This window comes from Pollachius pollachius (assembly GCF_949987615.1).
Source record: "Pollachius pollachius genome assembly, chromosome: 5".
Classification (NCBI taxonomy): Eukaryota; Metazoa; Chordata; class Actinopteri; order Gadiformes; family Gadidae; genus Pollachius; species Pollachius pollachius.
In genome coordinates, this window is record NC_136938.1 from 16,666,321 (window position 1) to 16,690,606 (window position 24,286).

The window sequence follows — 24,286 nt, forward strand, 5'->3', positions numbered from 1 at the left end:
GTGCGAAGAAGTCGAGGAAAATTAGCTGTGTTCATGGATAATCTTGGCCTTGTACAATTTGGAAGCACGTTTTAGTATTTCTCAATTTCGATCTAAATACTTAAATCGATCAGCAGCAAATGTCATTGTGTTCATTTCCCCTTTATACACTTCTTCTACCAACTCAAGTGTTTTTTTTGGACAATGCGTCGTTATACAGACAATAGCAATGTTGGATAAAAGTAACATGAATCTATTGTTCATATATATGAAGAGACATGAGGCCATTTACCTTGCGTACCTTGCTTAGAAAATGTAATTGTAAGGATAAAGTTATGTTGAAAAGTGTACACAGAAGCTGTATTAACTGCTGAAAATTAATCAAATTTGATGAATATTGTTTGAGTCCAAATTGATTAGCGGCAGGTTAGTTCAGTGTCACGTTGTTAACCATAAACATGAAATACTTCTCCATTTTTATTAAACAGCCCCTCACCCATCCATTCTGGATTTGTCGTCCTTATATGTTGAGCTTTTCTGATCTTTCTTGTAGTCTATTTTTGTGTACTCCCAACATGCCCCACATATTAATAGTTTGCCTGTGTGTGTGCGTGTGTGTGTGTACTCTGTTAATCGCTGTCTCACATCGTAATCCCAGAGCAGCAGTCATCCAGATGTTTGGTTTCTACGGCAACAAATGACTCTGGAAGCTTTCCCACATGCTATCTGGAGTGGCCTCCAACTTCAAAACCACCCACGGTCCAAAAATAGATCTAAAGCTCTTAATGATTCTGTGGACTCTCAACCTTCCTGGTCATTAGCTATCAGGGTCACACGGCACGTTCAAATATATTCTTTTTCAAGCACCCCCAGATATCTCAATGATATTTGAGACCAGGTCATCACAGCAGCAAAGTATCTGTTAAGGCAACCCCTTTCTCTGATGGTCTCACATTTGGTGGCATGAGATGCCACACACAAGCAGATTTCAACACCTGCGTAAATATAGAAAAGTTCATTCCACCAACGGATATACTGTGCAGTAATATTTTATTTCAACTCTACATGCCGTGTTAAAAAAATAATAACAAATCAACCCAAAAAAAAAGTATCATGAAACAAAGACCAATATTATTTACACATTCACAGTACAACTTTACAATATATCTACACGCTGAAATACTCTGGAGAACATATGTACACCTGGCCTTGCAGCGAGCGTGTTGCAAAGTGTTTGAAGGAGAGTACACATGGACCAAATCCGGTACGTCGCCACATACAGAGAGCTCACACGGACACACGAAGGCTTCGGTCGCGACCGAAAGATGGAGTTCATATAGCGATGTAGTAGGCAGTGGAGCACAGCCGGTATGTTTGGGTGCATTTCTTGGTACATAGTTTTTCCATGTGTTTACGTCAGAGTATGCGTGTGTTAGTGCATGTCCTTATATCTATATGAGTGTGTGTGTGTGTGTGTGTGTGTGTGTGTGTGTGTGTGTGTGTGTGTGTGTGTGTGTGTGTGTGTGTGTGTGTTTAAAAGAGAGAGGGAGCCCAAACACTGTTATGATGAAACAAAACCAAAAAAATAATCATAAATACAATCATCACTTGTAAACAAAACGTGGCTTTGGGCTCAAACAGGCATGTCAATCACTCAAAACGGTAAAGTTACCACCCATAAGATGTGGTCATTACTAATCGAATGCAACCCCTCCTGTGTGTGTCGTACTGTGTTGAGCGGGACGCTCGAGATAGACTGTGAGGGGGGGTGGGCGAGGTCTAACCCACACCACTACATCCCCGTTTCCAGGGGAATACATTCGCTGCATGGCACATCGACACTAATTAACACCTTGCCTTTTATGTTTTAGCAGCTTTCACCTCCTCTCAACCTATCTTTGAAATGCGATTGACTGCAAATTATATTTTGCTTTCCACATTTGCCCCCAAACAAGGCGTGGGTTCTTCAAAAACACATTTTGTTCCAATTTGACAAGAATTTGCAGCCCCCCCCCCCACTACATAACAATAATATACTGCAGACCAATTGACATTGCCAATATTACATAGTGGAGATTGATCATTCGTTGAATAAGGCACACAATGCACAGATTCAGGGCCTCACCTAAAAATATTTATGCTCCTATTTATAAGTAGTATGTACAGGGTATCGTCATTACCAGCATGACTTTAGGACACATTGGTAATAATGGTGTTGATTGTACATTGGCCACTCAATGGGTCTGCTGTTGGGTGGGGTTTGCGGGTGGTTCCCCTTCACCTGGGCAAAGGCTTACGGAACCAGTATGGCAGGCTTACAGAACCACGGTCATTTCAGACCAGCCCGATGCTTCGTATAGGATTAATGCATCGCACTGTTCTTACGTCTTTTTAAATTGCACACACGGGTTCATCTCGGACTTTCCGAAACAGAAAACAATATTGAAGCAGGCCCGCTGTTCTGTGAAGGGACTTGATGTCTCCTAGAGAGGCGTGTCCCGCCCCGCCCCTCCCAATAATACCGTTTGCTACATAAAGAAAGACATCCATATCAGAGGGCAGTAGACGTTATGGTGACAGCTCAGTCTCCTACGTTGGGGCGAGGCGTCTCCTGTGGGACGGGGGGGGGAACTGTTCACGTCTAACAGTGCATTAGTGCTGCGCTTACACAGCCAAACAGGTAGATCAAGACCGACGTCTGTGTAAATGTAGCCCAAGATTTACACTACTCTTCCGAAAGCATTCCGATCCATACAGAACTAGTCAGGGATAAATAAACCATTGGAAATGGATGGGAGATGAAAAATACAGCTTTGTATTAACCATTAACAATATTAACCATCGACAGTGAGATTGAAGTTTTGGGTTATCGAGACGAACCCCTCCGCCACACACTCTGAAGTTTGAAATGGGCTCAGATAGTAGTTTCTTTAACAATGGAAACTAAATGACAATTGCTCATGTTGATGATGTGATTGGATGAAGACAGAACACAGCTGTTGTGTGAAGTACCACTCTAGCCAGCAGGTGGGGGTTGCTGCGTGTCTGTGCTGTCGAGACACTGAGCCGCTATTGAACACACACACACACACACACACACACACACACACACACACACACACACACACACACACTCTCTCTCCAGCCCAATCATGGGCATTCACCGTCGAGTGTTGTATCCCAGAATTCACCATTAAAGTGTACACGCGTCTCCCACGCGCGGCCACCGAGCCAGAATACTTCTTCGTTCGGCCACGCTATTAATCAGTCATTTGAACCACGCACGGCCGAATTATCACGCTCCCTATTCACTTCACATTAGTGGGAAGACAGTGCTCAGAGATTATGACAAATTGGACCCCTTCTTCAAGTGCTGCTCTGTGTTTGGAAACGACGTGCCGAAAATACATGGGTCGCGCAGCGACCCCGAAGCCGGTGCCGTTAACCCTTTGTCATCTCAGAAGGGAACGGGGCGCTTGACGCCGGGGGAAGGGGACATATTCCCTTTCCCTCTGCTTGTCGTGGGCCGGGGCTACTGACGGCGAGGGAGGTGGACGAGGGGAACGAACGAGACCCAACGAGAATCTTTGGCCACCCGTGCAATGTCTTGTTCCCCCGGTGTCGTTTGGTGATTGTGCAGTGTTCCGTGTTGGGGAACACGCAGTGGCGCACAATCCCCCGCTAGGACCCACCTGATCCCGTCCTATGGCACCATGGCCATCGGGACCCCCCCCCCCCCCCTAGCTCAGAGCGTCCTGGAGCTCACTCACCGCAAGGCGTCCCCGTCTTCAATAGCTGAACTTGTTGACCACCCGCATCTGAGGAGTCTGGGGGGGGAACCCGTTGGGCTTGGGGGGCACGTCAGGCTTGAGCGACGGAGTCCGTTTGACGCCGGTGCGCGGGAGTGAGCCGTAGCCGCTGTAGCTGCTCTGCCGCGAGAGGGAGGGGGGGTGCGGCGAGTGCATGCCCGCGGCCATGGCTCCGCCGTGGGAGTCCATTCTGGAGGGGGGAGTCGGGGGCATGTAGCCCCCTCCCCTGTTCATGCTGTGCTGGCGGGTCATGGACACGCCCATAGTTACCCCGTTGGGCGAGGTGGACAGCGATTGCCGGTGGGAGGCGCTCCGGTGGAGGTGGTAGCCCCGCGACGGCCTCTCCAGCGTGCCGCCCATGCTCAGGCTCCCAGTGGGGCTAGAGGGCATGGGCACGTCCACCCGCTTGGTGGGGCTGTGTCGGGGCAGGGAGGAGGAGGGGGAGTAGAGGGAGGCCTCCCTGCTGGGCACCTTGGGCGGCACCTCCGTCAGGGCCTCCATGGGCTCCAGCATGAGGTGGGGCCGGGGCCGCGGTGGGCCCGAGCCCTCCTGGAGGAGGCCCTTGGGGTTGGCCCCGGCCTCGTTGAGGTGCTTCAAGAGGTCGTTCAGCGTGTTGCGGGCGTCCACCGACCGCTTCTGCTCCTTCCGGCTCCCTTTGGCCTCCAGGTTCTTCGCCTTCTTGTCGGAGAGGCAGGGGGGCGCCCCGTCGGCGCGGTCGTTGTTGGGGTGCTCGTGTGTGGCGTTGGGCAACACCACGGCGCTGGGGATGTGCGAGTGGCCCAGGGGCGGGTGAGGGTGGTGGGGGTTGGCGGTGGGGGGAGGCGGGGGAGACGAAGGGAGGAACTGCGAGCTCTTGGCGGCCGTGTTGGACTCCTTCCGGGAGCTGCCGACCTTGGCGTTGGCCCTCTCCCACTGGTTCTTGATGGGCTGCAGGCCTTTCTGCCGGAGCACCGGCGTGGACTCGGGCGTGGGGAGGGCGGCCAGCTCGGGGGGCTGGCAGCCGTCGCACAGGATCATGGTCTTGACGTCGCCGTTGGGCGAGGTGAGGTCCTTGCCATTGCTCAGCAGGTTGGTGTACATCTTGGGAGAGTCCATGTTGGGGTGGTATTCCTGAAACATATTTCAATGAGCAATCGAACCCAGAGCAATTTTTGGGTAAACAATTAGTGTCAGCATCGTATCTCTGTTTCCGACAGTGGCTGTACCTTCACGGGGCTGTCAAAGAGGCCGTTGAGCTTGGCAAAGCTCCCGGTGGAGTCGGAGCAGGGAGGCGCGGCCTCTGCGTCCTTGCGGACACGTCTGGGCTTGTGGAGGACTGAGTCCCGGTAACAGAACACCACCAGGCCTGCCAGCAGAGCTCCGAGTAGGAAGGCGGCGAACACGCAGGTGATAAGGATGTTCATATGGACCATCTGATTGGCTTCACTCGCCTGGATGTCCCAAATGCCTGGAAACCCAACAGAGAATGGGTTAAAAACGCACAGTGTGGCCGATGAGAGCGGCTCTGTAGCCCAGCCTTTGTTCAACCGTAGAAGGGTGCGTATTTGTGCATGTAGAAGTCAATCATGCATGAGTGGCTGTTTCTACAACGCCCATTCCCAACACGCCAAGTAAGTGATTAAGCAAGATCCATGTACCGATTCCTATTCCTCTCAAGACAAGTCAAGGAAGAAAGTTGGCAACATTCGGGCCAAAAAGTGTTAGGTGCCGACATCCAGATCACCAGCTCTACAGGAGAAGTCGATCTGTTAGTTTAGGAGGGATGGAATCAAAATGGTGTCTTGATCCAGTTTCCATTAGAAGATTTGTTTTGGATTTGTTTAAAATCGGTATACAAAAACAAAGAGAGGTTAGTGATGCATTTCCATCAGGAAATGAAAACCAAAGCTTTCCCGAGGTGTGAAGACACTTGTGGTTATTGGTGGTGGTTTTGTGAGTAACCACAGACATGGAACAGTTAGTTATCTAAGTGTTAGTCATCCGTGCAGTCAGTAGAGCGGTGCGTTTCAGCGGAGATGGTGAATGATCTACCACCCTAGGCTAAAGCGTAACTGCGGCCAAGGCTTGACAGTCTATTTGGGCAGAAGCTGATGCCAAATCAAAGCAGAAGAAAGAAGGAACTCTAAGTTTTATCTTTTTAAAATCTACTGATAAGAATTACTGGTAGAGTCAAAAGAAGGAAACAAAGAAAGAAAAGGAGGAAGGCTATTGTTTGGATAAAATGGATTCAAAGAATAAAGATGTACATACAGGTGAAAGAGTAAAATAACAGAAAATTTAAATCATTTATTCTATTAACAAAAACAGGTCAAAATGAAATTGGCCGTAACTAGATGGAAAACCCTTATAGCTGCCAATGTGCCTGCAAAAGTATGTGTTGAACATAGTCTGGAACAGATCCAGAAGGCTTATATAACTGAACAGATAGGTGTTTATATGTGGGTAACTGTTGTGGATATGTGTCTTCATAAAAGCAGTACTTTGGCAGCTATCCTACTGGGTTCCATGTGGCAGCTTCCACTCTGCATGGCCTTACCCTCATGGCCCCCTGGGACAGAGTCTAAAGAATGGGAGGTGGCCGGGTCATCCTGCAGCACATGGCCTGAGCCAAACGCGTCTGGATCAGGCCCAGAACCGGGATTCTGAGTGGGAATGAGTACTGGGGGGTGTATGGGCCCACTGGGCAGGCCAGCAGTGACTGGTGCGGATGAAAAGTCCATGTCTGTGGTGACAAACAAATTGTTAACAAACGGTGCACACATGTCGGGAAACACGGTTATCATCCCTGTTAGTAAGCATGGTCATCTCTCTTTGAGGGGTTAGTGGTCTATACGATGGCTTTCCATGAACCAATGTTACTTTTCAGATGCCAACGGGTCACATTTAACATTAAACAAGGATTTGAACTTTTGACATTGACAAATCAGGGGATGGGGAAGAGGGAGAGGGGGGGGGGAAGGGTGCTCAGATGGGAAGGGTCAAGAGGAGCAAATCTTGGGAGGTAAAGGAAGGAGTCGGTACACCACAGCGATGTTGATGGGTTTGTTGTGGAGGGCACTGGTGAGGTTCATGCAAGAAGAAGAAAGGAGAGGAGCAGGAAGTGTTGAGTGAGGCGAAGTACGCGAGATCGGTGCGGAGAACAGAGCACTGATTCTATGCTGTGGCAGTGGCCCGGGGGGGAGGGGCTGTTGAAGATGATGACAATGATGATCAAAGGAGGAAGATGACAAAGTTTCTCAGAAAGGGATTTGTTTGAGAAGGATGAGTCGGGAGGAGAGGAGCGATACGGGGTCGGAGATGCTGAACTCAGAGAGGGAAACCATTTGAGTAAAAGATCAAACTAACCAGAGGTCGGGTCGCCAAATGATTTGTAACCTGGCGCTGATGTAGAAGGCAAAAATGCTAAAAAGAATTCAAAAAAGGACAAGAAATCAGTAATGAATTCAGGGGTTCAAAAGTAAAGTTGGTGGGGGAGAAAAAGTAAACGAAAGTAAAGAGTGCATTTCATAGGGTGGAGCAGTAAGGCAGCAAAGCACTCGCTGGCGGTGCCTCTGGTTCTGGTCGGTACTGAGGGTTCAGCCTGGTAGGGTGGGTAGGGGGCGGGGGTCTGGTTCAGCTGGTACAAAGGAAGGGACCCAGGGGGAACCAAAAGTCCACCCTGCATGTTTGTCTTCTTTTTGTTTGTGGGGGGCCTCTACCGTTTGTACCAGCTGAGCCTGGGCCCTCTGAGGTACTCTTGGGCCACATTAGTCACAGGTGGCCATGGAACCGAGCATATGCTGAATGTGTTTGTTAATACAGAGAGAGTGACGCAAGAGGGAGGGAGGAGGGACGGGGGGGGCAGGGGGACGTTACTGGACGGGTTACTGGTGTGGAGTGCGTGGGCTCATGGTGTGTGAGGATGGTTTCTGTCTACGTGTGGATGTGGATGTGTGTCCAAGTGAGTGTGTGTGTGTGTGTGTGTGTGTGTGTGTGGGTCTGTATAAGAGTGTGTGTGGTAGCAGATGGAAAGACATGGCGATGAAAGCCTCACCATGACAGTCTCCTAGCTGAGCGGTGTCTCCGAACTCCACATCTTGCTCATATCCAGTCCTAAGAGAGGCCCAGATAGAGAAAGAGATTGGGAGGGGGCAAGAGGAGAAGAATCGAGCATTAAAAAAAAGGGCCAAACCGCTGGCTGGTAGGTTATTGACAGGGTGGACCTCTTGGAGCCAGCATAGTGTAATATGAACTCCACGGTGGGCCCTGAGACACTTACAGAACGCCTGGCTGGATCTTCTCACAGGCGCCATGGCTCTTCCAGCCACAGTAGGGGTCCCGCAACGCTATGCAAGACCTGTGGTCAACACACACACACACACACACACACACACACACACACACACACACACACACACACACACACACACACACACACACACACACACACACACACACACACACAATGAGCTGGTGGGACACACTATTTAACTCCTGTTTGCTCAACTAAACATTAACCAGGTCTAAGAGGGCTAAAGATTAATTTGTATTATTGCCTTTGCTTTTATGACCTCTGTGGGAGAAAAAATGAAACCAAAGAAAAAATGAGAAACCGACCAACGCTGGTCCCACCAGGCCTACCGTACCCCCCGCACCCCCTCTGGCCCGGAGGCTGCTGTCTGAGGCTCAGCTGTGCTTCTCACTCACTTGTGGCAGGAGGTGTGGCGCTCACAGCGGCTCAGCGGGATGCGGATGACGCAGCTGGAGAACGCCACGTACAGGCTGTGGGTGTCGGCGTCTACGTGCAGCGAAAGCACCCGCTTGTCGTCCTCGTGACTGGACAGGCATCTAGGAGCCAGGGAGGGATATCGTTTAGAGTCAGAGTCCGAAAGAGATAAGAGAGAGATAAGAGAGATAAGATATTGACAAAGGGAGAAGGAGATTTAAGAGAGAGAGAGAGAGAGAGAGAGAGCGAGAGCGAGAGCGAGAGCGAGAGAGAGAGAGAGAGAGAGAGAGAGAGAGAGAGAGAGAAAAACAGTGAAAGAAACTTGATCAGCGGTCGCTTTCGATAAGTATGGCCGTCATAATCGGCGGATCCAATTGGACATTGAGTGCAGAGAATATCCATGCCGAGCTTCTTTGCCCCTTTAACAGGCCTGAAACGTCTTGACACGCTCCCGACATGCACCACACACACACACACACAAATCCAGCTAACACAACAAAAACACACACACACAATGAAACCAGACACTTGATGCAACGCCAGGAAGTACCAATTTTTTTCATAGTTGGCAGTTGCTGATCCAGTACAAGTAAAGGGAAGTGGACGGTAAAAGGAGATCACTGTGAACCGGACCAAGAGAGATTGCTGCAGAGGCATGACCATGTTTAACCGGCTACCTCGATATCAAGCCATTGGCCAATGTTTTCCATGTTTGTAGACACATCTGTTCTCTGCCATTATTTCCAATATTTTAGGATGACCATTTCCCTGCCTCAAAACAAACCATGGGTAAAATGTGGCTTGGATCTGAGGACATTCTGTAGAGGCATTCATTATGCATTCACCTCAGCTGGAACAGTATTAAGATGATGAAAATGTGGTTCGGTAATGCAGCAAGTAAGCACAGGAAGAAAAGAAAGCTTGTAAGCCGTATCACTAATATTACAGGATTATTCCCAAAATCCCAGATGATTGTCTCATGCGACAATCTCAGAATTACATTAACATATGATCAGCTCTAATAGAAATAACGGGCCGCTGGAGAAAGAGAGAGAGAAAGAGAGAGAGAAAAGGGACAGACAAAGAAAAAAAAGAAAGAAAAGGATGAACAGAGAAAGGACAAAATGTGACAGAGAGAGGGAGCGGGAGGGACAGAGAAAGAGGTCACCGGGGAACCCAAACGAAAGAAAAGCATACGGAGGATATAGAATGAACAAAATAAAAGGAGAAAGCGCGGGCAAGACAGAGCGAGGACGAGGGTGAGGTCATGTCCCTACTTGGCCTTGTTGAACACATCTATCTCCTCCAGGAGCAGGCTGTCGTTGAGGGAGGCCGAGGTCGTCTTGGCCAGCACCTTGAGGACCACCCCAGCTTCCGAGCCGATGAACACCACGGTGTAGTTCTGACGGGGTCCCGCCGCCGTGTCCACCGCCAGCGCTGTCAGCCGGTACCTTCACACACAAGCACACACGTACCAGTCAGTCACGGCAGATGGCGGTGCATGCAAAATAGGCCAGTCAATTTGAATACGTCAGTTCCGTCAGCCCTCGGGCGGCCCGGGGTCGGACTTCATTAACCTACTGCGGGGATGTTTTCTGGGGTTTCAGCACAACGACTACCCTGATCGCTCCAATTACACTTTTGTGCGTAGGCTGATGATGATGATTCGAGGGAAACTTTGCCTCACCTCACTGCCCCAGGCGCACTCATTAGGACTTATTGGATCATACTTAATGTGAAGATGATCAGAGGGAGGTGTACGAAGGGGAGCCACGTTACGATGTCCCCTCGCTCTGATGTTACCTGACGCGAGTCTTGGTGAACCAGGGCTCGTCCCGTATCGAAGGCACCGGCGTGTCCATCAGAGGGTGGGACTTGATGAACTGCAGCGTTTCGTCTGGGAACTCGATGGAGGTCTTGTAGGACTCTGCCGGACCCTGGCCCGCACAGCACCCGGGCCTACGATTTAAAGGTTGCCACACACACACACGCGCACACACACACACACACACACACACGCAAACACACAGAGGGCAAAGGGTCAAACAGAAAGTACATAATACTAGCACTCAGGGAAGGATGAAGCCTCCTGAAAGGCCTAGAGAGAGATGCTTGGGAGAAGGGATTGTGTGAGTGTGTGTGTGTGTGTGTGTGTGTGTGTGTGTGTGTGTGTGTGTGTGTGTGTGTGTGTGTGTGCGCGCGCATTGTTTGGGGAGCAGGTGCTTTTAAAGATCACAAAAAGGCCTCAAATGGAATCATAAAATATACATATGCATGTTATCCGAGCCATGAATGATTTACAAGAGCAATGAGCAGCATCATAGACTTCGTGGTGAGGACGTCATTCACGACTACCCTTGTAACTGTATGGGCTCCACTGTAAACAGGTTCAAAAAATTCAAGCTGTCTAATTACGGCCGGTTAATTATTTAACGATAAGCAGCTGGCATTTGCGTGAGCTAATAACCAGATCGGTGGTCTGCCCAATAACAAAATAGGTCTGATTTCACCGGGGTTAAACTGAACAGAGAGACGATACGATCGAGCCGCCGTCCAGATCAGACCGAAGAACCCAGACACCAAGGCCTTCATCTTCAAGCGGCACTTTTGACCTTTTTCTCGGCTATATTTACAAAAATGTTGCCGTGTCGACCAGTGGGAAAAAAAGCCTACACCAACAAAGCGGGGAGCATCACCTGGGCTTTGGCAGCTTCTCCTCGGGGAAGGGGGTCCACACGGAGTCGGGGGTTTTCTGCTCCTTGAAGCGCCCCTGGAACACCTTCTCGATGTCGGCCATGGAGAAGGCACACACCGCCGAGCCCGGGATGCTGCCCAGGGAGACCCACAACAACCGCCCCGGTTACAACCAGCCCTTTCATTCTCCTTGCGTTGTATTTCACTCTAGGCCTAGAGTCGAGTCCAACCCCACGCCGGATAGGCCGGCTCACCTGTTCATCTGCGTGGTGAACACGCCCACCACGGACGGCACACCGTCGATGTGGATGATGTCAGTGACCGACTGGAGCACGTCGAAGTAGAAGAAGGACTCGCCCGGGACGGAGCAGTTGAGGCGCGCCTTGGCAAACGACGTCCAGTGCTTCTCCAGCACCCGCTGGGAGCCACCCACGTCGTTCTTGCAGATCCGCGCCACCCGGGAGTACACGGCCTGGCGGGTCGGATGGGGAGACAGGGAGGAGGAGGAGAGGGGAAAACAAGAGGCAGAGGAGCGTCACTAAAAACACTTCAACGCTGTAAATAATGCATGTCTTCACCATGCAGCGGTGCAACACACACACACACACACACACACACACACACACACACACACACACACACACACACACACACACACACTCAACTTTCCACTTTTAAGTTCACATGCTTTGATTGGAGCAGATGTACTTAAAGCGCCAGTCTGTCCGGCAGTGCAGTGACTGTGCAGCACAGATCGGGAGTGTGCGTGTGCGTGCGTATTGTCTCTCTGGGCGAACAATCGCACAGAGTTTTCGGAGGCTCGGGTGCAGACGAGGCCGCCAGGGAAGCGGCCTGCTCCGACAGCTTCAATAATTCAGCAGTTCAAACTTCCATCAGACGCCAGGTGTTAACCCGCAGCATTAGCATCACTACATTATGTATTAGGCCAGCGGCTGGGCGTGGAGCGCGTGCTTCCGGCAGCCGCTGCAGACCGCACACAACCCCCCCCGCTCCCACCCAATCTGGTCCTAACGGAAGTTGCCGCCAAACACAGCACTCCCTAACTCCCTCTGCCAAACACAGAACAGCCTAATTCCCTCTGCGGGCATCGATGTGCGTGCATGTCTGTGTGTGACCTGGTGAACGCATGTTTGAGACAGAGAGAGAGAGAGACAGAGACCGAGGCCGACAGAAAGCGAGAGCACACCCCCGAGAAATAAAGCCGCTCCCAGCATAATAGTTACACAGGGGCAGAACATCAACCGGAGAATATCGCCCTTGGAGTTGACTCATGTAGCCTAACACAAAATAAGCACGCACTAGTGGTCCGCTGCCGCTGGGGATCTCCACCGGGACCCTTGCAACGCTACAAAATGCTCACGCTGGCGGAATGGAAGAACTATCCTGTTTTCAGGATGTACATTTGTGTGTGGAGTGGAGGGGGGGGGTTTGGGGAAGATAACTCCAGGCGGACAGCCCTTACCTTGCCCAGGCTGTTGTGCTCCACCGCGATCTCCCGGTAGAAGAAGTAGACGTAGTTGCCGTACTCCACTGCATGGAGGAAATGGGGTTCTGGGAGAAAGGGAGAGGAACGCGGTTGGAAATGGGGTTTATTTATTTACTTATTTATTTTGCGGGGCGGGAGGTGACCAATTCCCGAGTGTGACCTAGATTGCCTGGTGGGGAGAAGCAGACCGTTCCCCCAGGGCCAACGCTCCCAGCTATCCATCCCTCTCCCAAATCCCCATCGAGCCCCACCACCAGCCACACGCCTCCATTGTATGCATTGCATGCAGGTGTATCAGAGGCCTACGACTACAAAAGCATCGCCTTTTTAAATGAGACCCTGTCCCCTTCTCTTACCTTTAAGCCACTTGGAATCGTATTTGATGGTGCGCAGGGCAGAACCATCCCCCATGCTGCGGTAGATCACAGCGTCGCTGGCCTGGAAGTCGGCCACGGTGGCAGAGTACAGCTTCCCATCTGAGGGAACACCGCGTGACACCGGGATCAGATAGCGCATTACACTACTCGCTGCTGTCGCGCCCCCGCGCTCTGCATTGTATGATAAAAGCCCCTAATCTATTAGGGCTGTTGAGGCGGAGTCGCATTCAATGAGGATAAAGGTGATAATGAGGCAGCAGATGTCGACATTATGAGACTCTTGGAGTCAAGCATCTGCCGATGTGCTTTTCTTACCTGCGAAAAGTGCAACATTGGTCTGTTTGGAGTCAAAGGGACAACGCGCCAGTCCGCTTATCTCCTCTCCGTCAAACTCAAGGTTGTCCAGCTGGTTGGGCCCAGAGGAACAACAGACTCAGAAAAACGGTACGGGTGAGACCCGCTTAAACGTGCACGCACACGCACACGCACACGCACACGCACACGCACACGCACACACACACACTTGTATGGATGACTCACCCTGTAGTACCGGCACATGGGGTTAAAGCCGTTGGTCCCGCAGATGAAGACAAGGTCATCGTTCCGGGGAACCAGAACTTTAATAAAGTTATGGCACTCGTCCTTCAAAAATAATAATGACATTAGAACACCAACACAAAAGACCACGGAGAGTAAATCTCAAATATCTTATTTTATTTGAATGTTGTCTTCCAGCCCAGTATCAGATGGGTAAATGTTGAGTTTGAAAGGTGAGTGAATAGCCCGCTGCTCACTCTGTGTTTCCCTTTGACAGCACACATCTCTCGGTCTGCTGGGCCCGATCGCCATGTTAGCTTCTGGAAAGATCCACAAAAGCAGCGCGTTTTAGACACCCAAAGTAGGGTTTGACGAGGCACATAAAACTTCACACACGCAAACTGGACGACGGACATGCTTGCACAGGAACACAATCACACACACATACCACATTCACACATGCACTTCCACAAGTATAAATCCCTCTTGCTGTTTCCCACACATAATGACCTCATGTCCCACACACAAAACAATTTCTCTGGTGTGTGTGTGTGCGTGCGTCTCACCCTGTATGGAATGATCTCATTCCGATAGGACTCTCTGAGGCTCACAAGGTACACCTGGTCTCTGTGGGCAGACAAAACAAATACAGCTGAATGACCCGCCCACTTCAACACCTGTCACGTGGCACACTGTCGCGTAATTAATACGATGACCTCATGCGAGATATATACAAATCCAATAGCCGCCTCGGCCTACATTTTGTGCGACACTGTTCGAGAGTAACTATGTGAATGCAATTACGCAGTTAAACAAATATTTTACACCTGCCGCTTTTAAGTGAGAACCTAAACGAGGGGGAAAAAAGGAAATAGTCTCCTTTTTTGCTACCTTCATTACACCACACTGTGAAAGCCTGACGGTCGTAATGTTGTCTGCACCGGTGGAGGACAGTAAATTTCTGACAATTTCAGCAGGAAAATACAAATCACAGAAGGCTGCGTTTGCAGCACGGGGCGTCCGTTTACTGTTGATTACCGAGGCCGAGTCACGGTGTTGGATTTTATAACCTGGCCTTTCAGGAGTGATTTCCCACCAGGGTCTCTTTGCTAGCCGCCTCAGTTTTAATCCAAATCCTCGTAAAGACACACCAGAACACCACGCTGAGACAGGACACCAGGAAAGCCCTGACATTGCATCGGGTGTCGTCCTGATCGATACCACCAAAAGGGGGGGGGGGGGGTTGTAGACGCCACAGATCTAATATCACTAGGGGGGTTGGCGGGGGTGTGTGAGAGAGGAAGTGAATGGTGGACTTTGAGTATGTGTAACGTTGTGTTTCTATGTGTGTTTGTTCACACCGAGTTGTGAGTGTATGCGTTTCCACGTGTGGGTGGGTGGCGATTGGTATGTGTGTGTGTGATGTTATGCGTGCGTGTTAGGTGTGTTTGTTTATCAGTTTGAGAGTAAGAGGAGGGTTTTTTACCTGCCAGCGATGAACAAGGTATCCTGTATCTTGGTCATCAGTTGAAAGTCGAGGCGATGCTGCGACTCGTTTCCAGAGGGCCTGCCTCTGAAAACAGGGTACTGCCTCGAAACTGGAAAAAACACACACATACACACAGTCAATACGATGAATTACTGATTAAAACTCTACAAGTGTTATAGCGGAGGCAGAGTCAACAGTAGTAATACCAATCCTACACCAACACCCAGGTGTCATTTTTAACGCTTCTGTAAATAGCCGTGGTACAATGCAGTCTAGCGAGAACTAAAAGCCAAATCAGTGCTTCTTCTCCCACAACAATTTTGTGTTATTCCTTACTTGTACTTGAAATATTCTTAATTCATTTTGACACAGTAATCTGCAAATGTCTGTAACCCTGAGATGAAAACCCTGAAATTTTCCTAAGTTGTGTGTGTGTGTGTGTGTGTCTGTGTGTGTGTGTGTGTGTGTACTCACAGTGTGCGTCGACCACATCGAGGGGTGTGTTGTCTTCCGGGAAGCTGACAGCGAAGACGGTGTGTGAGGCGGTCAGGAGCAGAAGTAGCAGCAGCTCAAAGAGCGCAGGCAGAACTCTCCGGCCCATGGCTCCCGGTACAACCGCACTTCCTGGTTTACACTGCTGGAGATGTTACCTGGAGAGCACACACACCAACACACACTGATGACCTGACTCTCAACCGTGTGTTTACGTACCCGGTCGATGCTTGCAACTCTAACCTTACGACAAGCATGTGCATATCCGACCCCAACTCAAAACATTGGCTCCAACAGCAGATGCAGCCCACCTCCCTACAGAGAGGTCTGGAGAGCAGATCCCCCCACACACACACACACACACACACACACACACACACACACACACACACACACACACACACACACACACACACAGTGTGTTATGCTGACTTGGCTTGGCATCTCCCCTCCAACCCTCAACAGCATCTGCTGTCTGAGGCAAGGTCGGCCAACGGTCCAATGGGTGTGGAGATGGGGGCTCGGTGTGGCGTTGCACAGGGAGGAAGTGAGCTCCGTCAGGTCCAGGGTAGCCCTACCGCCACCACACATCTGCTCAACGATCGCTAACAGCGGGCCGCGTTCAATAACAATCAGCAGCTTGTGCGACTTCATCAGTGTCACTATCAGAGTGCCTGTTATTGTGGTGACCTGGGCTGACTTCTATTAGCAGCTTATTGCATTGACGTTACGGCTACATGCTACGCGTGGCGCCGCCCAGGTTAGCGGCGGTGCAGCGATCGATGGATCCAGGTGCTGTGTGGATCTGCTGTGTGACCTTTTTTAAGGGCGTGTTTAAATCAATGCTAGGTTCCATGTGTGAAACCATCCTATTCCTTTATCTTTTTGGGCCATATTTTGTGGTTTCATTCACATCAAATATATTCAGTGAATTTGGGGTACATACTTTAAGATTGCTATCCGGATTTTGTTGCATGTGCATTTCCAACTACAAAGTACCGCGGGCCTAATGTCATTGATTTGGATATAAGTCGATCTCCCAGTAGTAATATGACTAATTACTTCATGTGTAGAAATACGGGAAGGCCCCTGAACCAGTGACTGTACTGAAAGCCAGTCACCAGCATGAATCATTACATCCCTCCCAACGACTATTCTGCAAGTACTTAATTTCTTGTGTATTTTTACGATACAGCAAAGTCTGTGCATATTAATGAATGATGTACAGCCAAATATTTATACAGCAAACAAATTATTGATGCCAACAAAGCCTGAGCGGATACAAACAATTAACCGAAGAAGCCACAGACAGCCGTCGGGACAAATTAGCCCCAAAGAACAGTGGGATGGACAGAAACGCACACACATTATTCACACATAGTAATACACAACCCGGGGCGGAGAGGTGGCCTAATCACCTTTTCCTATGTAGTAATGAAAGAATTGCTCTCACAAACGCAAAAGCGCACAGCAATATCGACGCGCTTTTCAATTAGACCCAGGGCACACCTGCTCCAGCGCGGTCTGCGAGCCCCGCCTGCCACACCATTAGAGCCCTGATTGATCTGCACAGGAAGCACGCCACATCGGGCAGCTGAGCAGCCGGCACAAAAGGACATCTATGGATTACCCCCCGGCTGTATCCCCCCACCCTCATTTTCCAACAGTGTCCAGTGTTATTCATTCGAGAGGTTGTTTACGCAACAAAAGGCTAATGACAGCATCACGCTTACTGCTAATGTATGGAGATGTGCGTTACTAACCGCAGCACCGCCGACGGACACTGGCGTGACTCTGCAGTCATGATGTGTCACCGCCTTGATGAAATGACAGGGATTCGTCTGCGGTGTCTCATTACGGCTATTCAGCCCTGGCTGGTACACGGCGAGTGCGATGAAAGAGCAATCTCATTATGGGCCTGGGTGATGCAAGGCCCGGGCAAGACTGCACTTCACTCCAATTAGTCCACTTATTCGAGAAATTAAGGGTTTTGACGTTTCGACAAGCACAAAGATGCTTAGCGCTGCATAAAAGGTCACCTACCCCCCTGATTATAATTTCTACCTTCGATGAGGGAGCAGGAGACGCGGCGCCCTCATTTAGATATAAATGATCGTATGGTTGACGACGACCCACACGCTTTCCACATGGACTCCCAGATCGATGTAGAAGGGCAACCGTTAGCAACCTAATCTAAACCATAAGCGAGGAGCCTGCTCTGCACCAGGTACAGTGAGAGAGCCGGGGACAGAGAGAGCGGGAGACAGAAAATAATAGAGAGGCAAGTTCAACCAAAGCAGGAAAACAAGCTTGACCTCCCACTGAGTCAAGAGGCACCTAACAGTCCGCCTGCAGGTTTAAAACTACGACTATGAATTCCTGTATCTCCGATTGATCCCAGGGACAGAAACCCAAACCACATACACAAAGGAAAAAGATAAAAGAAAGGCAAAAGCATAAAAACCACAAGGGGGAAAATAAAACAGGCCCCCCATTTTAATTCTGCATGGTTATCATACAGCCTCCGGGCTGTGCTTACAGACACACCTTGGCTCTATTCATGGCTAATTCATCTCCCAGGCTGGTAGGATTTAGCAACCTGCTTCACATCATTCCCTCTTAGAAAGATAAGTCCACATGCGCGCGCACGCACACACCAAAAACTTTTTCTTGACGTGTCTCTAGCTGCATCATTTAAGAAAAACACTCCTTTCAGGGGCAGAGCTGGAGCTGCGATATCCCATGATCCTTGCTTGGCTATCGTAATACGGTGGGGCCGTCCCTCAGAAACTCTAATGCAAAACAGAAACAGAAGACATTCACAGGTCAGCGAGCTAAAATTACTACCCAATCTCCAGTGAGCCGTATTTTTTTCTATTGACTATTCCTATAGAGTTCCGTGGTTCCTGCGCTCCAGTGTTTGTGTCTGCGCGCGCGTATTGTGCATGCGTGTGTGAGTGTATAGGCCTAAACAAGCCTGGAGACGCTGGGCTTGTCACGCAACAACAGCATTGCCTGGTCCACGCTCCTCCCGGCCTCTGTTATTACAGGCTTTTCAGTGTCCTGCAATCACGCACTCTCTCCGCTGATGTTGTTGGCACCCATCCAGGGACTCAAACCAATAGAGGAGGAGGAGTCCGGTAACTCCAGGGAATATCCATTGCTTTTCGTAGGGGAGAAGGGGGTTGTGTTCTTAACAGATACCCTTCGGTTCAGCGAAGGAGGATGACTATGAGGGTCGAAAGGCAAGGCAAGACTCAGCATATAACTGTTTTGTTTTTCTGTGTAGCTGATGGGCCCCTGTCCTCTGGCCCTTTCCTTGGTTCCTGGACCAGGAAGTAAACCAAAGAGGATTGAGGCCAATAAAAAAAAAAAGAAGGCGGCACAGGGAAAGGGGGGGTTGGTAAAAATGTGGGATGTCCTAACACGCGTGGGGGATGTGATTGGTGAATGTAATCCCAGTGGAACAACGACACCCTCCTACCCCACATCACCTCAGGCCAAGTCCTCAGTCACCTGGCACCGCACAGAGCAGCAAACTTACAGCACAGGAAATCAGATCAGAGCCGAGTTCGGTTTCAGGGCTGTCATTCGTTCCACAAGCTCACGGCAGTGGCACTAAACACGTTTTATTTTGCGCATGACTGCTTTTATATTATTTATCAAAAGGGCTTCCGACCATGGAGGAGTTCTGCTCAAGAATCTTTTGTTTTTTTTTTCCATCTTGAGAAATTTCAAGCAAATCGAGATGCCACAAAGAGTCAGCCGGGCGGTGGCGGCACACACACACACACATACACACGCGCTCACACACACACACACACAAAAATGATTACAACCGCTTTTTCTCCCACTTCAATAATGACTCCCAAAAATGACTCACTGTTTACCCACGGCGTACTACTGAGCAAGGGCCAGGCTGAACTTGTTGCTTCGGAGATTTGACACAGGGAGCAGGATATGCCACCTATAAAAAAAATACTAATAAACTCCCCTTTTTGCTGCTTTCTTCCCTGCGTTGGCGAGAGGAGGAAAGGGTGTGCTCAGCAGTAGTTGGGCTGTAGTGAAAACACAATGGAGGCTGAGCTGCAGGTGGGACTGATAAACAAAGGGGCTTTGGATAAGCGCAACACAATAGCTCCCCACCCCAAACAGCAGCCATCAGTGAGCCCGGTCTCGGGAGAATCCAGAGTTTAGCGTTACGGCTCCCAGAAGGTTAAAAAAAAGGGGGGTTTTGAAAGGCTACCAAAAACACTCGTGGTTTGGAAGAGATGAATAAGACTAGAACAGGCAAATTATACACAGGGATGGAGGGTTTCCCCTCACCCCCCCTAAAGGCACCCATGGGTTAACGCTGATCAATAGAGGGTTTTTTTGCACCACTGGTTCCGGGGTTACAGCTGGCTATTGTGGGGGGTTAACGGTGATCGTTCTGGTCAGTGGATTTGACCGCATGACCAGGTAGAGTGAGCTACATAGCCCACCTGGACCGTCCGCCAACACACAGCTGGATCTGATTCCATACCTGGTCTGTGCGTCCAGCATCAAGCTCTATAGATTTGCAGTCATTATAATGTTTGTTTTTTTCATAAACAACATTAACCTCTGCATAATTATCAATTATAGATCCAATTACTATTTGTAGGCTATGGGGTTGTCAGTGTTTTTTGTAGTATTAAAATCACCATGAATATTTAAACCTGAATTGAAAAAAGGACTGGATCACTGCCCATTTTATTGAAAACAAAAAGCTTTGTATTGGTCGTTTTTTTATTATGGGCACTGTGACAGCAACGTGGAACATCAGCTTTAAGCGCTGACACTCCTCAGTACCAAACAAATAAACTCCCATTTTAGCTACGCCTCTCCTTTCCAGTCTTGACTTGTCAACAAATATAAAAAACTAAAAAGGATGCTATTTTCTTTGCTGGAATATTTTTCAAGTTTTGTGACACGATTTCACTGACTGAGAGTGCGTGGGTTATATTGGGTCCCCTTTGCAAACTGAATCCACGCAGTAGGCTACTCGGATGCTAATGTTCGCATTGTCCGGACTGGGTGGACAGCCATTCAAGATCGACCCGTGGTAAATCTTTTCAAACCTTTTAGTCCACATGTTGGTCCAATACAAAGGACAACAAAGAAGAGAGGGACAGTGGTGCAGGGACAACAGTGATGGGGAGGGATGCGTTGAATTGCTTTCACTGGTAATAAATGCACAAGGCTGGGCTACAGGGGGAAAAACGAACCCGTGCTGTTGAATCTCTAAAAGGGTACCCTTCAAATTGAAACTCGTACAGTACTATCTATACACTATATTCGATGGGCAAGTTTGTAAATCCAACCTAACCTGGTTCAAAACAATACAATTAGCCCGTCTGTCCTAGTCGACCTTCATATTGGAGTGCAATACATGCACCATGGGGGATTTGTGAAATTAAGTATGAAAGAAAGTGTAATGTTTTTTATATCGTTTATTTTCTAGGCTATTATCGCATTAAATAGCCTATTTGAGAAAACTTTTGGGTTGCGTTTGGGTTGCTTATACACAGCGGTGCAGTTCACGACCGTGCAAAGTGAATAACATGGTTAAAGGGAGATTCTAGTGGAAGATCTGGTAGACAGCCACCGGCAGACATTCCGAATCGGTGCTTGCCATATGATTACAGTAAGGCGTATGTGCCAAACTGTACTCGAAAACTCGCAATCTTATTCTAGCCTAATATATTCGCCCGTCCCCAAAAGGGGGTCGATTCAAAAGTGCCTTGCCTCGTAGAAGAAATAACAAAACCCCGTACGCCTGTAATCTTTTACAGCCTACCGATTTACGCAAGGCTTAAAACTTGATTGATGAACAAAACAACCAAATGATGTAGTTACAATTAGCCTACATGGAGAGGACCTACCTTGAGTATCCAAAATTACTCATGTATGAGAAAATCCAATCGAATGTTGTATTCCTTTTGTAATCCATTTAAGAACAAAAACAGTGAGTGTGTAAAATCCCTTCAGTTTGGCGCTCCATTTGGGACCCACTTGCCTTTTTTTCCTCAGTAGCGCAAACAATTTAATTCCGATCGCCAGATAGATAGATACATTCTCACTCTCTCTATATGTGGCTCTGTCCGTCCGCGGGCCCTGCTCACTGCTGACTGATCTTCAAAGCTCTACGACGATCAAATAGCGGTGCGTACAGCCCCCTCCCCCGAACACCATCCCCCTACTAGTACTTTACTATTAACTTTGGAAACCAGAGGGAAACGTAAACATTAACCGTGCGCTTGAGAACAAAGCGGCACAATTTCACCCATTTAACCCAGGCATATATTTTCAGTTATTTAACACTGAACGCATTCACATACACTCTTCCACTGCGTATGCAAGGGAACATGTAGAGACGGTATTGTTTAGGAACTGCAGCCATCACTTTTGCAAGGAAGCGTGGAACCGAGAAATCAGGCACTGTACCATTTACTATTCTTAACTGCGCGGTAACTGTATTACTTTTGCAGCGCGAACGGCTGATGCAAAACTCACCTCATTTGTACTCGTATGTTGTTGTGTTTCTGTATTCCAAAATACTGCACGCAACGAAGCAAGTTCCTTCGGAAAGCGCTCTCCTTCTATGAGAGAAAAAACAAATGCTGGCAAACGGTGTAATTCGATCCAGGCTGAGTCAATCCATCAGGAGGGAGCTCTACAGCCTACCAATAAGCCGCGGTCTTCTCCCAGTCCCTCCCCCAACCATTTCACCCCTCTCTCTCCCTCTATCCCTGTTTCGCTCTTCCAAACTGCGACTGCCTTCCCTCTCTCGTGCGCTTTCTTTCAGAGATCCTGTGGAGAAAATCAAAACAGCCCCCACCTCTCCTCGGTGACCCTTTTTTGCCCCCCCCCTCACACACACACACACACACACACACACACACACACCCCAGTTACTCACAAAAACCCATCCCCCTCTCCTAAGTCAGCACAGCGCCGAGTTAAAACCATTCCACCAGAAGAGTTGCTGTTGAAAGCCTGTTTAGGAAAATACTTATTTACTGGATTTCGTTGTATCCTATCGCTTTCACTTTTTTTAAAGCAGTGTTGCAGACATATTGCCCTACCAAAAGGGATTCAAAGTAACTTTTTTGAATTATTTTTAATGGAAAATATTTCCCCCCCTTTGTTTTAGTTTAGAATAAAATGCCCTGGGTTATTTACAAGTAGGATGCAGTAAGGTGACTTCACGGTTATTTATGTATTCCCTAACTAGAATTAGCAACTTTATGGGCTTGGAATGAAAGCTGTCATCTCTATCGGCCAGGTCATGCAAGGGAGATTTGCAGGGACAATAGTGGTCCATTTGCAACCTATTAGAGTAGCGAGTTAACAGATGTGTGTGAATCTGTTAAACATCGTGGCAAGCACACCCTCCTTACACCGCTCCCTCCCCCCCCCATTATGAGCTGTGGAAGTGCGATCTGCATGTCAATATGTCCACAGGAAATACTAGTTTGCTCTGCTGATCTACTTAATCCTGCGTTGGCATTCAACAAGCCCCCTGTTTTCATCCCTCCATATCTTTGAGCTCATCATGGCATAAGAGACCTACATTTCCCTAACACATTGACATGGTAATTGGACGGATAGAATCGTCTCAGTTCATTGGTTGCAGGTGTTTGTGGCACTCTTTCATTTAACTCTGAACCTCAATTCATCATGTGCGATTGTTAGCGCTCTACTCAACTTTTCCTGTCCATCAAAGTCTGTCTTTCTGTCTGTCTCACTGACTGTCAGTCTGTCTGCCTCTCCTATTGGACACCAGGTCAAGGGAGTACTGAATCAGCATGAGCGTCCGTCACGGCAGGAGGTGACGTAGACCGATAGGGGGATGCGTCCAGGCGAACGGGGTTTAAGTGCCTGCTGTATGGGTGTGGGGTGGGTGGATCCGTGGAGAGGCTAGGTGTTGCATGGTGGGGGGGGGGGGGGGGGGGGGGGGGGCGTTAGTGTATTGACTTGCCTCCCCCTTCTGTGCATTGACAGCTTTATTTCAACACGGTACGTGAGGCCATCCCAACAGGGCTAAATGTATTTTTATTGCACCGCCGCTGCTGACTTTGTCTTCGGCATGTTGGTATTGTTTTATATTAAAGCCGTATGAGCGGTAATGTGAACTGGAATTAACCCTGAGGGAATTTTAATAGTCTGGATTTAGGAAATGAAGAAGAGACAACACATTGATTAGTCGGTCTCTAAATCCCCAGTTTTTAATGAGACTCTCTGTTGACAGGGAATTGTGGCTTTCCTTATCTAACGGTCAATTATCACAATTCTGTGTCTTTTTCATAGTTTCCATAATCATTTGCACATATTTCCCAAAGGTCCATATTTCCCATCATTTTGAGAAACTGTTGAACAAATTTTCCAAACTATAGAGCCTCTTATACTTGTATGTTCAGCTGTGCAAATACTGACACATATATCATCAGCAGGAAAGCCGATGATATATTTTTTAAGAGTCTTACTGACACCGGCTGAGTGTATAAGATAATGGCTAAAACAAATACAAACAAGATCGGAGCTGGAGAGGCGATATGCAGGTGAAGGGCGGGGCGATGGACAGGGCGAGGGGAAGGGTGGGGCTGTGCTGCGGGCGTGGAGCCATATGCATTGGATCCTGATGAGGGCCGTGGGCCTGTGGCAGAACGGAGC

The 24,286-nt window shown here is 49.0% G+C and overlaps 1 protein-coding gene across 3 annotated transcripts; it reads right to left on the bottom strand.

Moving 5' to 3' along the window:
* Window positions 1-1,012: 1,012 nt before the first annotated feature.
* sema6d (semaphorin 6D) lies at window positions 1,013-22,254 on the bottom strand. 3 transcript variants are annotated; one of them, XM_079736900.1, is made up of 20 exons: window positions 22,127-22,254; window positions 15,572-15,747; window positions 15,095-15,206; window positions 14,175-14,235; window positions 13,866-13,928; window positions 13,612-13,713; window positions 13,387-13,477; window positions 13,051-13,170; window positions 12,671-12,759; window positions 11,442-11,659; window positions 11,190-11,321; window positions 10,297-10,452; window positions 9,771-9,944; window positions 8,475-8,615; window positions 8,047-8,124; window positions 7,822-7,880; window positions 7,134-7,190; window positions 6,325-6,510; window positions 4,994-5,235; window positions 1,013-4,898 (listed from the first exon to the last, which is right to left on the bottom strand). In XM_079736900.1, exons 2-20 carry the CDS (start codon window positions 15,696-15,698, stop codon window positions 3,768-3,770), a joined length of 3,339 nt encoding a protein of 1,112 aa, XP_079593026.1. In that variant the 5' UTR covers window positions 15,699-15,747; window positions 22,127-22,254; the 3' UTR covers window positions 1,013-3,767. The 3 variants fall into 3 exon arrangements, with proteins under 3 accessions (XP_079593026.1, XP_079593027.1, XP_079593028.1); XM_079736901.1 differs by lacking the exon at window positions 7,134-7,190; XM_079736902.1 differs by lacking the exons at window positions 6,325-6,510; window positions 7,134-7,190.
* Between the last annotated feature and the right edge of the window lie 2,032 nt (window positions 22,255-24,286).

Excerpts from the sequence above, each read along its gene's own strand:
- sema6d (XM_079736900.1), bottom strand. The coding sequence starts at position 15,698 with ATGGGCCGGAGAGTTCTGCCTGCGCTCTTTGAGCTGCTGCTACTTCTG. Across the intron at positions 7,191-7,821 it reads TCAGCTAGGAGACTGTCATG|CATTTTTGCCTTCTACATCA; the intron begins GTGAGGCTTTCA and ends AATTCTTTTTAG. Across the intron at positions 6,511-7,133 it reads ATTTGGCGACCCGACCTCTG|ACATGGACTTTTCATCCGCA; the intron begins GTTAGTTTGATC and ends TTGTCACCACAG.